Source organism: Thamnophis elegans, chromosome 14 (assembly GCF_009769535.1).
Source record: "Thamnophis elegans isolate rThaEle1 chromosome 14, rThaEle1.pri, whole genome shotgun sequence".
Classification (NCBI taxonomy): domain Eukaryota; kingdom Metazoa; phylum Chordata; class Lepidosauria; order Squamata; family Colubridae; genus Thamnophis; species Thamnophis elegans.
This window is the reverse complement of record NC_045554.1, coordinates 5,822,529-5,838,760: the sequence shown is the minus strand read 5'-3', so window position 1 is coordinate 5,838,760 and position 16,232 is coordinate 5,822,529. Positions and strand designations below refer to the sequence as shown.

At 44.0% G+C, this 16,232-nt stretch overlaps 1 protein-coding gene across 1 annotated transcript in view; it reads left to right on the top strand.

Annotated features, from left to right (window-relative positions):
- The first annotated feature begins 1,452 nt into the window (after positions 1-1,452).
- Positions 1,453-16,232, top strand: part of NPTX2 (neuronal pentraxin 2) — a 30,261-nt gene continuing 15,481 nt past the window's right edge. The window contains exons 1-2 of the mRNA XM_032231000.1: positions 1,453-1,546; positions 8,014-8,480. Of these exons, the coding sequence (XP_032086891.1) occupies positions 1,453-1,546; positions 8,014-8,480 (561 nt within the window). The remainder of the gene's footprint in view (positions 1,547-8,013; positions 8,481-16,232) is intronic.

Sequence of the window (16,232 nt, the reverse complement as noted above, 5' to 3'; positions counted from 1 at the left end):
CATACATACATACACACACACACACACACACCCAAGTCGTTACAACACAAAAGAACAATCGGACACACAGACAGCACCTCAGCTACACAGGATGATACGAAACAGCCGACCAATCTACAAACATCAACTCCATCTACCAATCAGGATGCAACCACACAGCCAATCAACCCACTTACAGCAACAAAGCCAACATTCCACCCACCCTCCACCAAAATTTATAGAAAGACAACAGCTCCGACCACGCCTTACTCACACAAGCACAAAGCCGAAGGGCCCAGCCTGAAGATGGCAAGTAGGACCTTGTTGAAACGTCGCCAAGATACTCTCAATCTTACATGGGAAAAGACCCGAATACGCCAAGACCTGCATACCTGTACCTGTGAAAATCTACGAAAACACACACACACACACACACATATACACACACAAGAATTAAATAATTCTTCCTCCTCCTTTTCTTTATCTTCTTCCTCCTCCTCCTCCTCCTCCTTCTCCTTTTTCTGCCATATCCGTCATCGGACGTTGGCAATCATGTTGGCAATCCTATTTTTGTCAACAGCCGCATGAAAAAGTTTGGATTGCACACCTCATGGACATACCAAACACAGACTCTTAGAAGATCTGTTCTGGAAGTTGATGGAAAACCACGAACCGCTGCCATATCGTTCCCAAGAAAATGTCACGGCTGTATTTATGATTTCACTAGAAATTAAACTTTGGAGACCTTACAGGAAGTCCTTGACATATGACCCCATTTGGGACCAGAATGCCCATTGCTAAGCAAGGAGTTGTTAAAGGAGTCATGTCAGGTTTTAGATGTTAAGCGAATCACTGCATTGTTAAGTGAATCATCAGGACCACGGACAGCGGTCAGGGAGTTCTTCTCCCTCTCCTTCTTTCTCCCTCTCCTCTCTCCCTCCCTCCCTCTCTCCCTCTCCTTCTCCTTACCTCTCCCCTCCCTCTCCTCCCCATCCTCCCTCTCCTTCTCTTCTCTCTCTCCCTCTCCTCCTCCCTCTCCCCCTCCTCTCTTTTAATTAAGTTCTTCTCCTTCTCCTTCTTTCTCCCTCTCCTCTTTCCCTCCCTCCCTCTCTCCCTCTCCTTCTCCCTCTCCGTCCCCTTATCTCTCACCTCCCTCTCCTTCTCCCCATCCTTCTCCCTCTCCTTCTCTTCTCTCCCTCCCTCTCCTCCTCCCTCTCCCCCTCCTCTCTCTTTTAATATTGTTTTTTTTTTATTTTGCCAAGGAAATATATCACTAGCTTGCAGAAATCAGTTACGAGGAGCTATTTTCTTCTTTCTCTCTTAAAGCAGCTGCTTGACTAATCAGTGACAGTTTGGACTGATGTCTGTTTTTAGGATTCTTCCCCCCCCCCCCCGCCCATTCAATAAATAGCTGATATATTAAGCTGTACATCTGTTCTTAAATGCGAAAACGCCCCTTGTAGCTTAATCGTCATGGTATTTAACAGCGACGGTGAAATAGATTGTCAACAATTAGATCTTCCCCCTTTTGAGTGGTGTCAGATTGAGATACGCGTCACGCAGAAGGGTATGAAGGGGAATATTAGACCGCCAACCCAATCTATCTTCTCCTTGGAGTCTCCAAGTGAATGTGGCATCACTTACAGCTGCCTACATTAGAGGCCTCTGCAACTGTATTGACTTTACCTGTCAAGGCAAAAGACACACTGCTTTAATACTTAACAATTCTTTGTGCTCATAATCCTCTCCTGCACGTATTGTTTGCGAGTATTCAATAGCCAGGCGAACGGAATGTGATCCCGTGGCGCGGTGTTTAGCTCCCTCCGTTCCCCATAAAACATCTGATACTCCCACGCGACTTTAATATATAAATTACCATCCCGCCAAGATCAACAGGAAAGTGCCTGCTGTAAATGGGAATATTATACATTGTAATCTCTATTGAATAGGGCACTGCTGCAAGTCATCAATACAGGCTGGTACAGAAAATAAGGATAATTCAGATTACTGGCCTTGGGAGCGGATGTATTATTTTTTTTTATGAGCCCCTGAAAAGAGACAAACACACACCCAAAAAGAATATGTTGAATGGAAAGAAAGAAAAGAAAGAAAGAAAGAAAGAAAGAAAGAGAAGGAAGGAAGGAAAAAGGGGGAAATGAAAGGAGAGGAAAAAATGAATTAAAGAGAAAAAGAGATTTAGGGAGAAAGAAAAAAGGAAAGAGGAAAGAAAATAAAAAAAAAGAAAGAAAAGGAAAGATGGAGAAAGAAATGGAAGGGAGAAATACAGAGAGAGAAAGGAAAAAGAAAAAAAAGAGTAAGAAAGAAACTACATCCTGGAATACAGTTATGATTAATTGGATGCTGTGAGACCATAACGTCTTTAGTTTTCGGAACAGATGTATAATATTTTTTTAAAAAAATGTATACAGTGATTGAATAGCAATGTTCAAGGACTGGAAGATACCAGTTCAAAAATGACTAGCAAAACTCATCCCAGCATCATTCTCCATGCACACGAAGGAGGTGTCAGAGGGGGTGGGGCGGGGGGGGGAGATTGGGGGCTAGAGGGGACCCAGAAGATCCCCCCCCCTGGTGAGGGATAGGACGGAAGAAAGCCACAGGGAACCATTTCTGCACTCTTGCTGGAAAAACAGCCTCAGATGAAGAAATGATCAGAACTTTTAACTCCCTCTTAACCAGGTGCATGGATGTAAAAGCGAGAAACGAGTGCGAATCTGTCTCTTTAGCCACCAGAGGGCAGGGTGGGTTAACTGAAGCCGATTCTCAGCCCCACAATTGCAGTCTCTCTCCCTCTAGCCCTCCCTCTCCCTCCCTCCTTCTCTCTCTCTCCCTCGCTCCCTCCCTCCTTCCCTCTCCCTTCCTTCCCCTCCCCTCCCTGCCCTCCCCTCCCCCTTCTCTTCCCCCTCTCTCCCTCCCTCTCCCTTCCTCATTCCTTCCCTTCCTCCCCTCCCCTCTCCCCCTCCCTCCTTCCCCCCTCCCTCCTTCCCCCCCTCTCTCTCACTCACTCACACACACCCCTTCAATTATAAAGTTATGCAAATTAGAATATACCTGTGATTGGATGCAGGTGTGGTTAGGGTGAGAGGTTAGGTTAATGAGATGAGGACTGCAAAGAGAATGGTACAAAAAAGGCAAGATTTCATTTACGACCCTGGCCTCTTCCTAGGGAGTTCCTTTGATGCCCGCTTGTGTTAGATTGGCTTTGCTTCTCAAAGACGATGGGCATCCCCCCTCCCCCCCATGGCTTTCTTTCAGCTCTAGCAGTCTTCTAAAATGACTTCTAAGCATTTTATTATTTGTCTGAGATGGACTATTGTTCCTGTAGGTCCCTGAGAAAGAGGATTTTTTTTAAATTTTCACTTTTAACCAGTATCAAATTATCTGTATGTCATCTATCTATCCATCTATCTATCTTGTATATCTATCTATCTATCTATCTATCTATCTATCTATCTATCTATCTATCTATCCATCCATCCATCCATCCATCTATCCATCTATCTATCTTCTATATCTGTCTGTCTGTCTGTCTCTCTGTCTGTCTGTCTATCTATCTATCTATCTATCTATCTATCTATCTATCTATCTATCTATCTCTTCTATCTCTATCTATCTATCTATCTATCTATCAATCAATCATCTACCTACCTACCTACCTACCTATCTACCTAGCTATCTCTTCTATCTCTATCTTTCTATCTATCTATCTATCTATCTATCTATCTATCTATCCATCCATCTATCATCTACCTACCTACCTACCTACCTACCTACCTACCTACCTATCTATCTACCTACCTACCTACCTACCTACCTACCTACCTATCTATGTTCTATCTCTATCTTCTATCTATCTATCTATCTATCTATCTATCTATCTATCTATCTATCTATCTATCTATCTTCTATCTTCTATCTTCTATCTTCTATCTATCTATCATCTATCTATCTATCTATCTATCTATCTATCTATCTACTCTCTCTATCTTCTCTCTCTCTCTCTCTATCTTCTATATCTATCTTCTATCTATCTATCTATCTATCTATCCATCCATCCATCCATCCATCCATCCATCCATCCATCCGCCTCAACTTACAACCTTTCCCTTAATTGTTCAAAATTACCATGGTTCCCCCCCCCCACCCGCTACTTACAATCTGTTATTAAAGTTATGTCTGCCTCTCCCCTTCGTGGTCACATGATTGCACTTGTTGTTGGGCCCTTGTTAACCGGCTGCTTTGGATAGCTGGTTGTGACCCTCTCTGCCAGTTTCCGGCGCTTCCTTCTGGTTGGTTTAGGATTTAACATTTGTTTTCATCCATCCTACGTACTTCCTTTGGGTGGATTTGCTGTCAAGTCCAAAATAGAAGGCATTATTGTTAAGCAACAGCATCATTATAGTTACAAAAAGAGGGCAGAGAAAGGCTGGTGGATTTGTGACACCGTGTTGGTGTTTAGTGTACGTAAAAGTCTTTACTTTTAGTAAAAGTCTTTACTTTTACGTACATTAAACATTTGGGGTGTAGGAAGTGTTGACACAATTCAATCCTTTGTTTTAAAGCTCAGTTCACTATTGAATTATTAGTATTATTGGGCTAAGCTATGATTCCTGTTCTTTAGGCTTTTAATAGAGCAGAATAGAATTCTTTATTGGCCAAGAATGAAATGGAATGAAATAAGGTTAGAACAGAATAGAACATAGAATAGAATATAAAATAGAATATAATGGAATGGAATAAGGTTATAATAGAATAGAACATAGAATAGAATAGAAAATAGAATAGAATGAAATGGAATGGAATAAGGTTATAATAGAATAGAACATAGAATAGAATATAAAATAGAATAGAATGAAATGGAATGGAATAAGGTTAGAATAGAATAGAATAGAATAGAACATAGAATAGAATATAAAATAGAACATAGAATAGAATAGAATACAAAATAGAATAGAATAGAATATAGAATAGAACATAGAATAGAATACGGAATAGAATATAATAGAATATAGAGTAGAATAGAATAGAATGAACTGTAATGGAATAAGGTTAGAATAGAACATAGAATAGAATAGAATAGAATATAGAATAGAATAGAATGAACTGTAATGGAATAAGGTTAGAATAGAATAGAATAGAATAGAGTAGAACATAGAATAGAATATAGAATAGAATATAGAATAGAAAATAGAATAGAACATAGAATAGAATAGAATATAGAGTAGAATATAATAGAATATAGAATAGAACATAGAATAGAATAGAATACAGAATAGAATAGAATAGAGTATAGAGTAGAATAGAATAGAATGAAATGGAATGGAATAAGGTTAGAATAGAATAGAATAGAACAGAACATAGAATAGAGTAGGAATAGAATAGAAATGAATAGAATAGAGAATAGAATAGAGAATAGAATAGAATAAGGAATAGAATAGAAATGAATAGAATAAAGAATAGAATAGAATAGAATTCTTTATTGGCCAAGTGTGATTGGACACACAAGGAATTTGTCTTTGGGGCAGATGCTCTCAATGTAAATAAAAAGACAAGATACATTCGTCATGAATCATAAGGTACAACAATGATAGTCATAGGGTACAAATAAGCAATCGGGAAACAATATCAATAAAAATTGTAAGGATACAAGCAACAAAGCTACAGTCCTGCAGTCCTAAGTGGGAGGAGATGGGTGATAGGAACGATGAGAAGATTAATAGTAATAGCAATGCAGCCTTAGTGAATGGTTGGGACTTATTTGTTTAGCAGAGTGATGGCATTCGGGGAAAAAATAAACTGTTCATGTCTTGTCTTTTAATGCAATTCCCAGTTATTTCCCACCATAATATGGCATTTTTTAGCCATTTGAAAAATGAAAAAAAAATAGAGAGTCCCAAGGACCACAGCCCTTGTCTTATCTAGGGCTGAATGTGGTTTATTTCAATTTGATTTGCCATGTTGGTGAGACCCAACCCTTATGATCTATCCCCTATATCTCGGCTAAATAATGGCTTGTGGTTTGTGTGAATGCGGCCTTACAGGCCATCTCATTAGCCCCAGAACTGTCGCGGATGATGGCATAAATTTCAGAGCAGACAGCTGGGCGTCTTTGATAAAAAAACCAACCTCAGAAACATTTGAAGTTAGAAAATATGCGCACGAAATACTTGTGGGAATATATTTCTTCCCTGGAAACATCTGGAAGGGCTTTCCACTTAAACTGGAATCATGATTCCCAGAATTCCCCCAGATTGATGCTGAAGATTCATGGGCAGTAGAGTCCTATTATACGGGAGAATACCAGGCTAATCCGGAGTCTTTCAATATCCCCCTACATATCCTAGCTGGATAACCATGCTTTACGCTGAAACTATGGGCTATGCAGTAGAAATTCGTTTCACAATCCGTTGGCTCAGTGGTGGTCGGTGATTGAAACACACAAGGGAATATCGCTCCCGCTGCCTTGAGTCCAGAAGCAGTTCCATAGGTGGAAGGCGTAGACATTTTGATGAGGTACCGACGTTTAGTACTGTAAGGAGCCCCAGGCTGCTCCTGAGTGAAGGAATGGAACGTCTGCCAGCTTGAACCGAGGTAACAGAATGTGAGGCAACTAGCAGTTGGAACAGAGTTCTTTTCAGGTGGGGAGGGGGAGTAGAATGTCTAACTCCTCAGTTTCAGAGCGTGTTAATATAAGGCAACTGGCAGTTGGAACAGAGTTCTTTTCAGGTGGGGAGGGGGAGTCGAATGTCTAACTCCTCAGCTTCAGAGCGTGTTAATATAAGGCAACTGGCAGTTGGAACAGTTTTTTTCAGGAGGGGAGGGGGTGTAGAACTCCTTAGCATCAGAGCATGTTAATATTTTATAAGGAATACCCAATGATCTGATGGTCATTCCAAAAAATCCTTTCTTAGAGAGCATCTAGAAGCCAAGAGGACCATACATGCCAAATTTCAAGCTCGTAGGCTTTATGGTTCTGGAGATTTTGTGATGGCGTGTGGGTGGTATTTCGCTTTTATATAGAGAGATAAAGGATTGGGGAAGCAAAACTGAAGCCAATCTATTCTGTGTATCCTTCAAGCCGATACTCACTTTCCCTTATCCTGGCAAAAAAAAAAAAAAAATCCCTTATCAGAAAGGAAAGGGGGAGGGGACTGGGGGGAGAGCAACTTCTCCAACTTCTCTGGGAGATTTTTCTCCCTACTGCTCGCATTCAAAAATCTCCCAGAATCTCCCTACTGCTCGCATTCACACAACCTCTGTCACCGGGCTACATCATAAACACGTTCTCTGGGTCCACCCAATTCATCCTACCCCAACCTAACCAAAGGGGCTGGCTTTTACCCATGGTTCCAACCTCCCCCAAACCAAGAAACCAGGTTAAAACTAACCAAGATGGGCGAATTCACTAGCTACACACCTCCCCGAATGTCTCTAATCTGCAACGCCCGAGAGCATTAAATGCAAAACTAAACCCGATCCACGCTGCAAAAAACAAAAAAAACAAACTCGGACGACCAACAGATGGCAGGCTAAAGACTCCCAAAAGTACCCCGTCCCTGCCCCTTAGCGGCCGCCCGGATCTTTGCACCTCCCTCCCTACCAATAAATATATGAATGAATGAATGAATGCAAACTCTTTTTCCAGACGCTCCTCTCTCTGGGTCCCCGCCAATCACAAGCCTTCCCGCCGTCCCCGCCTCTCACGGTTTCATGGTCCCGGGCCAAGGGGGGCGTGGCTTGCGATGAGCGCTCAGCCAACCAGCTGCCTCGCCCTCTTCCTCGCTCCTCCCGCCCCGCCCGAGACGGCTGGGCATTTTTAAGGGATTGCGCGGAGCGCGGAGTTGGCTCTGATGCTTTTACGTGAGGACGGGTGACTCCCGTAGCTGTTGCGCGTCCGGGCCAACTCCAGGCTCATCCTCGGGCTTTCTCTGAAGGGGAAAAAAAGCGAGCCGAAAACGGGACTCTCCTCTCGCTGGCGCCCCTTTCCCACGTTCGCCTCCCTCCATGCAATAGATCGGTCCCCGCGTCTGGCCGCTATGCTGTTGCCCATCCTGGCCGGCTTCTTCTTCTTCTCGGCTTGGGGGGCGCCGGCGGGCGCGCAAGACACCCCGGCGGCGGGCACTCGCTTCGTCTGCACCTCGCTGCCGCTGGACGCCGCCAACCCGGGCTGCCCGCTGCCCTCGGTGCCCATGGCGGGGGGAGGGCTGCCCCCCGAGGAAGAGCTGAAGGCCACCCTCTTCCAGCTGCGGGAAACCATCCTGCAGCAGAAGGAGACCATCGGCAACCAGCGGGAGACCATCCGCGAGCTGAGCGGCAAGCTGGGCCGGTGCGAGAGCTCCGACGGCAAAGGCGGCCCGTGGAGGAAAGAGTTGGCGAAGGGCAAGGACACCATGGGGGATCTTCCCCGCGACCCCGGCAAGATCGTCGACCAACTGACCCGCACCATGCAAGCCCTCAAGGATCGCTTGGAGAATCTGGAGGTGAGGACAGAAAAGGCCTGGGGTGCTGGTGGTGGTGGTGGAAGAGATCCGTTGGACACGGGAGATGGGAAGAGCACCGCGGGGTGAGAGCCCAAAGCGAGTCGGGGAAATTGGGGTTGTAGGAACCTCCTGCCAAACTCGGGTCTGAAGTTGGCAACCAGCATCTTAGATGCTCAGGCGGAGGAGACGCGCGGGAGGAGAGGACGCGCCCGTCGCTGTCCGTGGTGCTGAAAGGCAGCCAGTTCGAAGGGGCGAGAAAGCGAGAGCCTTTGGGAAGGGACCTGGGGATGGTGGGGGGGGGCGGGAGGGGGGGGGGCGGGGAAGGTCTTGAAAAACAAGGATCGATGTCTCAACTGTTGCAACTTCGCTCTTAAGGGCGGTGTGGGTTGTTTGCTTAAAATCTAGGATGCAGGAAACAAATTGCAGGAGAAGTCAAAAGATGCTTTGAAGCATCTTTCAAGACCAGATTGAACAGTTCCATAGATTGTGTGATTGTGGGACACACACACACACACACACACACACACACACACACACACACACCGAGATGGACTTCCCTTGGAGAAAAGTTGCACCGTTCCTGTTTCATCGGTGTCTCCTTTCCTTGCTCTGGAGGAGTTAATCTCTGTAGCTTCTTCTGGCCAATGTTCTTGCCACCACCTTGCCTGGAGATGTAGGGGCTGGTCTCAATCAGAAATGGGGTTGAAATCTGACCTCAGGTTTGCTTGATTTAAATCCAAAAGTCTGACTCATAACTCCCAGTGAGGAAGGTGGCCAAATCCAGCTCCCCGCCCTCCACCTGCTGCCTTCTCAAAGCAGCGGCCCTATAAATCTGATTAATAAACAAAATAAATTAATTAACTACTTGCAGGGTTCCCAGGCAGAGATTAGCTTCAGGAGACCTTTGTGGTTGGAGGGAATTTGTTTATGGATGGGTATTCTCTGGGTGGGGTGAAGAGAAAGAGATGGAGGGAGGGAGAGAAAGAGAGAGAAAGATACAAGAGAGAGAGACATGAGAAAAAGAGAGAGAGAGAGAGAGTCAGAGAGAAAGAGAGGGACAAAGAGAGAGAGAAAGAGAGGAAGGGAGAAAGAGAGAGACAGAGCGAGAGGGAGGGTGAGAGAGAAAGAGACAAGAGAGATGAGAGAAAAAGAGAGAGAAAGAGAGGGACAAAGAGAGAGAGAGAGGGAGGGAGAAAGAGAGAGACACAGAGAGAGGGAGGGCGAGAGAGAAAGAGACAAGAGAGAGAGAGATGAGAGAAAAAGAGAGAGTCAGAGAGAAAGAGAGGGACAAAGAGAGAGAGAAAGAGAGGGAGGGAGGGTGAGAGAGAAAGAGACATGAGAGAGAGACACACACAGAGAGAAAGAGAGAGAGAAAAAGAGGGAGAATGAGAGAGAGAGAGGGAGGGAGGGAGAGAAAGAGAAAGAGAGAGACAGAGAGAAACAAAGAGGGAGGGAGGGAGGGAGAGAAAGAAAATGCGAGAGAGACACACAGAGAGAGAAAGAAAGAGAGAGAGAGAAAGAAAGAGAGAGACAGAGAATGAGAGACAGAGAGAGAGAGAAAGAGAGAGAAAGAAAGAGAGAAAGAGAGAGAAAGAGAGAGAACTGAACTTCATGTAACATTTTGCTCCTTGGCTCATCTTTCTGTAGGGTGATGATTGATTGCTTCTTGTTGTCAGTCCCCCTGATTTATTTAATGCAATCACTTTGCAGGGATCTGCAGTCACAGCGAGTTCCCTTTCCTGCAGTTCAGTGCGTACTGTTTACATCTCTTCTCACCCGGTTGTATCTGCATAATAATCTTATCAACAGGGGCATTAAATTAAGAGGTAGTGATGGGGAAACCCCATTTTTTTCATGGTTAAAAGGAGAAGGGAATCAACATTCTAGTCTGACTTCTTAACATTATAAATCTGCCCTATATTAGAGATATAGCTCTATATTCCAGTTATACATATGCTGCCTTATGGTGTATAATATGTGCAGATACTGTTTATAAATTTAATAAACAACTCACAATGGGGAACACATTTACTACTGCTTCCTGCTACTGTTTTACCCCACAACAACACCCCTGTGAGGTGGGCAGGGCTGAGAGAGAGTGTTATCTACAGCTAGGTAAAGGGTCCTCTCGCACATATGTGCTAGTTGTTCCTGACTCTAGGGGGCAGTGCTCATCTCCGTTTCAAAGCCGAAGAGCCAGCGCTGTCCGAAGACATCTCCGTGGTCATGTGGCTGGCATGACTCAATGCCGAAGCCACACGGAACGCTGTTCCCTTCCCACCAAAGGTGGTCCCTATTTTTCTACCTGCATTTGAACGTGCTTTCGAACTGCTAGGTTGGCAGAAGCTGGGATAAGTCACGGGAGCTCACTCTGTTACACGGCGCTAGGGATTCGAACCACCAAACTGCCGACCATTCTGATTGACAAGCTCAGAGTCAGCCACAGAGCCACCGCGCCCCTAGGTATCTATAGCTACCTATTGGGAAATGGGATGAGTGAATTGATCGATGTTAGGATTGTTTAGAAGTAGAGTTCATTGATCGATCGATGGCTATTAAGCCACTGAAAAGGGCTTGAAAATTCTCTTTGTGTGCAGCCTAACTTCCTGGTTGCAACATAGCTAAAACATGCCTTTATTTCTACTTCCTATTTTTGGATTAACTTGTGAATTCATCCAATGATCACTCCCTTTTGCCATGTACCTCTCTTTCTCCTCTTTGCACCGTCATTCATCATTTCAAACTTGTGGGCTGGAATTTCTGTTGTCGCCTAAGAGGAGATGCACCTTGGAACAGTGTTGCGAGCTAAATATACACATCGGTTATTATCAGGGGGGTAATTAGTGGGTGTCCAGTGGGATATTTCCACAAACAAGCTTCATTTCTCAGAATTGCTTACTCTCAGGGTTGCATTATTTACTAAGAAAACAAAGGCTTTTAAATGAGTCGCGGTCTTAAAATTCTCTGCAACGAAGCATTTTTTTAAAAAAAGAACAATTACACTAGGGAGATAAACATGGAAAACACAGAGGATTGGAGAAAGGGAGAAAGATCATCCACAAAGCCGAGAAATAAACTGATTGTGCATCTGGTTAAAGGGGTAGCCTTGTGAAAATAGATTGCAAGGAATACAATCTATAAAATTTTATGTCTATCTCATTAATGAAGGCATTTTCATTTTTCTGTCCATTGCCTGGCTGCCTGCCTTTCTCTCATTTCCTCTTCCCCTTCCTTCTTTCCTTCCTCTCAGTTCCTTCCTTCCTTAATCTGAATTGAATTGAATTTTATTATTTGTATGCCGCCCTTCTCCAGGAAGGACTCAGGGCGGCGAACAATTCAAAAAGGGGGGAACATAAAACAAAATACAGATAATTAAAATAAGCAAGAATCACGCAAGCACACAAGTCGAGAGGGGAGGGAACTCATCAACCCCAGGCCTGCCGGCAAAGCCAGGTTTTGACGGCTTTTCGGAAGGCCTGGAGAGAGGTGAGGGTCCGAATCCCTGCAGGGAGTTCGTTCCAGAGGGCCGGAGCTGCCACAGAGAAGGCCCTCCCCCGGGTAGTAGCCAGGTGGCATTGGCTAGTAGACGGAACCCGGAGGAGGCCAACCCTGTGTGATCTAATGGGTCTTTGGGAGGTAATTGGCAGCCGGCGGTCTCTCAAGTACCCAGATCCAATACCATGAAGGGCTTTATAAGTTACGACTAGCACTTTGAAGCGTATCTGGAGACTGATCGGTAGCCAGTGTAGCTCATGGAGGATAGGTGTAACGTGGGTGTACCGAGGTGCACCCACAATCGCTCGCGCGGCTGCATTCTGGACGAGTTGGAGTCTCCGAATACTCTTCAAGGGCTGCCCCATGTAGAGCGCATTGCAGTAGTCCAGTCTTGAGGTCATGAGGGCGTGAGTGACTGTTGCGAGCGTCTCCCGGTCCAGGTAGGGACGCAACTGGTGCACCAGGCGAACCTGGGCAAATGCCCCCCTGGTCACAGCCGACAAATGGTGTTCTAAGGTCAGCTGTGGGTCCAGGAGGACCCCCAAGTTGCGAGCCCTGTCTGAGGGGCGTAAATTTTCACCCCCCAGCCTGAGTGATGGAATATTGACCAAATTCTTGGGAGGGAAACACAACAGCCACTCAGTCTTGTCTGGATTGAGTACAAGCTTGTTAACCTCATTTCCTCTTCTCCTTTCTCTTTCTCTTCCTTCCTTCTTTCCTGCCTTTCATTTCCTCCTCCTTCCTTCCTTCCTCCTTCCTTCTTTCCTATTTAAATTTAACAGACTGCATTTTTTTTGTTTTTTTTCCCCATGTAGGTACAAACAGCATTTCTAATTTCTTTTGCTAAAAGCTCTGCAGAGCTAAACTGTCAAAAACATGATGGGCAGATAACGCCTGGGCGAAGGGCAGAATGTTTCTTAGCCCCCTTCTCCCACCATCTCTTTCTCCCCCCCCCCTCCCATTGCTTTTTGTCCGTTAAAGTCAGTGGTCTTATAATTAGCAATCCTTGGAGCAACCTCAAGCATTAGAAGAACTTCTGGAATTATTCCTTGGACAGTTTAGTTTTACTATCCCAGGCCAAAAGTCATTTCCAAGATCGTTTCAAAGATTGAACCGTGCTTTAGAATTCAGCCTCCTCTCCTACTTTCCCCTTAAACCTTGAGTAAACGTAGCTACCCGCATTTGAAATTCCAACACTCCTTAATGGATATCTGAGGTTGCTTTCCTAGCCAGTACTTCGGAAAGAAAAAAAGTTGAAAGCTCTTTGTAATCAATGGAACATTTGGTCAATTAAATTGGCTCTTACACTTCTTTGAAGCACCTTTCTTATGGCGTGGGGAAATCCCATCATGATAAAACACCCAAAATACTAACTGCTAATGGAGAGGTCTATAAAAATTGCAATTTTGTCTCCCCAAAGCTAATATCTTAAATCATGGGCATTGTGGCTTGAAAATTGTCTTCCCTTGCTGAATTTTTTAAAATCTTGGATAGCTAAACAACGAGTGGGATATTTGATGTGTGGTCGACATTGCAGGAGAAGAAAAGGGGGGGGGTATTTATCAGTGTTTACCGATTGTTCAGCTTAAGAGGACTGTAGCTGGAGAAATAATATGAGAATTTATAGAAACGCAACGAGAATGTAAAGCGATGGTAACCGCTAACTAATGTTCACTGAAGCTCTGCTTGGATTTGTTGGGATGAAGACTGTTTTCCGGTCCAATGGCTGGCTGGGGAATTCTGGGAGTTGAAGTCCATACATCTTCAAGCTGCGAAACATTGCTTTAGAGCAACTGGTCCCCTTACGAACTTGGACTTCTACTCCCAGAATGCCTGTGCCAGCATTGGTTAGGGTTAGAACAAGGGCTGACTCAGGCATTCTGGGAGTTGAAGTCCACAGATCTTGGGTGGGAGGGGGGCATAGTTGCTTTAGAGGATTTCTTTCCTACTGGTCTTCAAAAAAAAAAAAAAAGTCAGAAGCGTTGGCTATTCCATTCCAATTTTGCAACTATTTGAAATTCAAGACTAGAGAGTCCTTAAGATCAGGCTGATACAGAATCTATTGTGTCTGGATGATTTTAATTCAGTAGTTTATTATGGTTGCATGATCTCTGTCTGTGATGGGAAACCTTTTCAGCACCTGTTTTTCAGCCTTTTTCGGGCTGTTTTTCAGGCCAGTTTTGGGGCCAGAAATGACCGCCAAAATAGTTTGAATAGGGCCCAAAAATGGCATGAAAAATAATCTGGAAAAGGCCCCCTAACGGCCTGGAAAATAGCCCCCAAATGGCCTGTTTTGGGGGCATTTTTCGGGTCATTCTCAAGCCATTTTCCAGTGCTCTGGCGCCCATGAAGACCAGCTGGCTGGCACACCGGAAACCCGAAGAGCAGCTGGTGATGGTGCCCGTGCCCACAGAGAGGGTTCTGTGTGCCACTTCTGGCTCATGCCATAGACCATCACAGATCTATGTCCATTCATCTTAAGTGTTGATATATCTTGTATTTCGATGGGGTTAGTGGGAACATTTGCCCTGCCACGAAATTATATTCATTAATGAAATTTACACACCACCTATCTCACTACCCAAGTGACTCTGAGTAGTTTACAAACAAGAACCCCCAAATCCATACAAAAATAGACCAAGTTGTTTAAAAGATAGAGGGACCATCTAAATAACTGACTTACTAGTCTTCTGAAGACTACTAGTAGAGATAGTAGTAGTAGTAGTATGTAGTGGTGGTAGTAGTCTTCTGAAGACTAATAGTAGATATAGAAGTAGTAGTATAGAGTAGTGGTAGTCTTCTGAAGACTACTAGTAGAGATAGATGTAGTAGTAATAGTATGTAGTAATAGTCTTCTGAAGACTAGTAGTAGAGATATAGTAGCAATAGTATGTAGTAATAATCTTCTGAAGACTACTAGTAGAGATAGAAGTAGTAGTATGTAGTAGTAGTCTTATGATGACTAATAGTAGATATAGAAGTAGTGGTAGTGTATAGAAGTGGTAGTCTTCTGAAGACTAGTAGTAGAGATAGAGGTAGTAGTAAGTATGTAGTAATAGTCTTCTGAAGGCTAGTAGTAGAGATATAGTAGTAATAGTATGTAGTAATAGTCTTCTGAAAACTAATAGTAGAGATAGAGGTAGTAGTAGTATGTAGTAGTAGTCTTCTGAAAACTAATAGTAGATATAGAAGTAGTAGTATGTAGGTCTAATAGTAGATATAGAAGTAGTAGTAATATATAGTAGTGGTAGTCTTCTGAAGACTAGTAGTATATAGTAGTAGTAGTAGTAGTATATAGTAGTAGTAGTATGTAGTAGTATGTAGGTCTAATAGTAGATATAGAAGTAGTAGTAATATATAGTAGTGGTAGTCTTCTGAAGACTAGTAATAGAGACAGAGGTAGTAGTAATAGTATGTAGTATTAGTCTTCTGAAGACTAATAGTAGAGATAGAAGTAGTAATAATAGAAGAGATTGGACAGCCATTTGTCTGAATTGGCATAGGGTCTCCTTCTTGAGCAGGGGGTTGGACTAGAAGACCTCCAAGGTCCCTCCCCACTCTGATATTTTGTTATTCTGGGTTCAGCTACTGTTCTTCTATTCAATGTCCACTTAAACCATAATGGGAATTAAGATCATGTTGAGGTCCTTGGCCTGGGAGTAAGCTCCATTCAAGGAATCAGATGCTATTTGAACCCCCTTGCAAAAATCTACCCAGATTTTCCACACTCCTTTCCAGATCTCTCTTGGCTCCTTCAATCGAGTCTATTTTTTTAAAATTTACTGGCGTTGTTAGAGATGATCTCAGATTTGATTTTGAACGAACGGCGTGGCGCCCGTCCTACACATAAATAAGGCGAGTGCGTGCCACGCCGTTCTTTCAAAATGTATAAATAAGTAACAGCGGATGGATGCTGGACTTTAATGAATACGTTGGACTATGCGGCTACGGGTAGTATCTGCGGAGGGCGTCCCCTGTTGATTCTCTTTGCCATGTTTCCAGTCGCTTTGGCTTCGATCCAACAGGAGGGACACACACACACACAGAGGCTGTGTGTGTGTGTGTCTGTATGCGTTTGTGTGTTGGGGGAACTCTTAGCTGAGTCTAATAAAAGATGGTAGAATTCCTCCAGCCAGCTGTTGCAAAAGAACTCTATCACTCTCCCTCCCAATTCCGGGGGAATCTACCCACAGCAATGCAGATTTTCTGCGGTGGTTGAAGTCACAGATGCAAAATACGAGGGGAGCTTTGATTCTT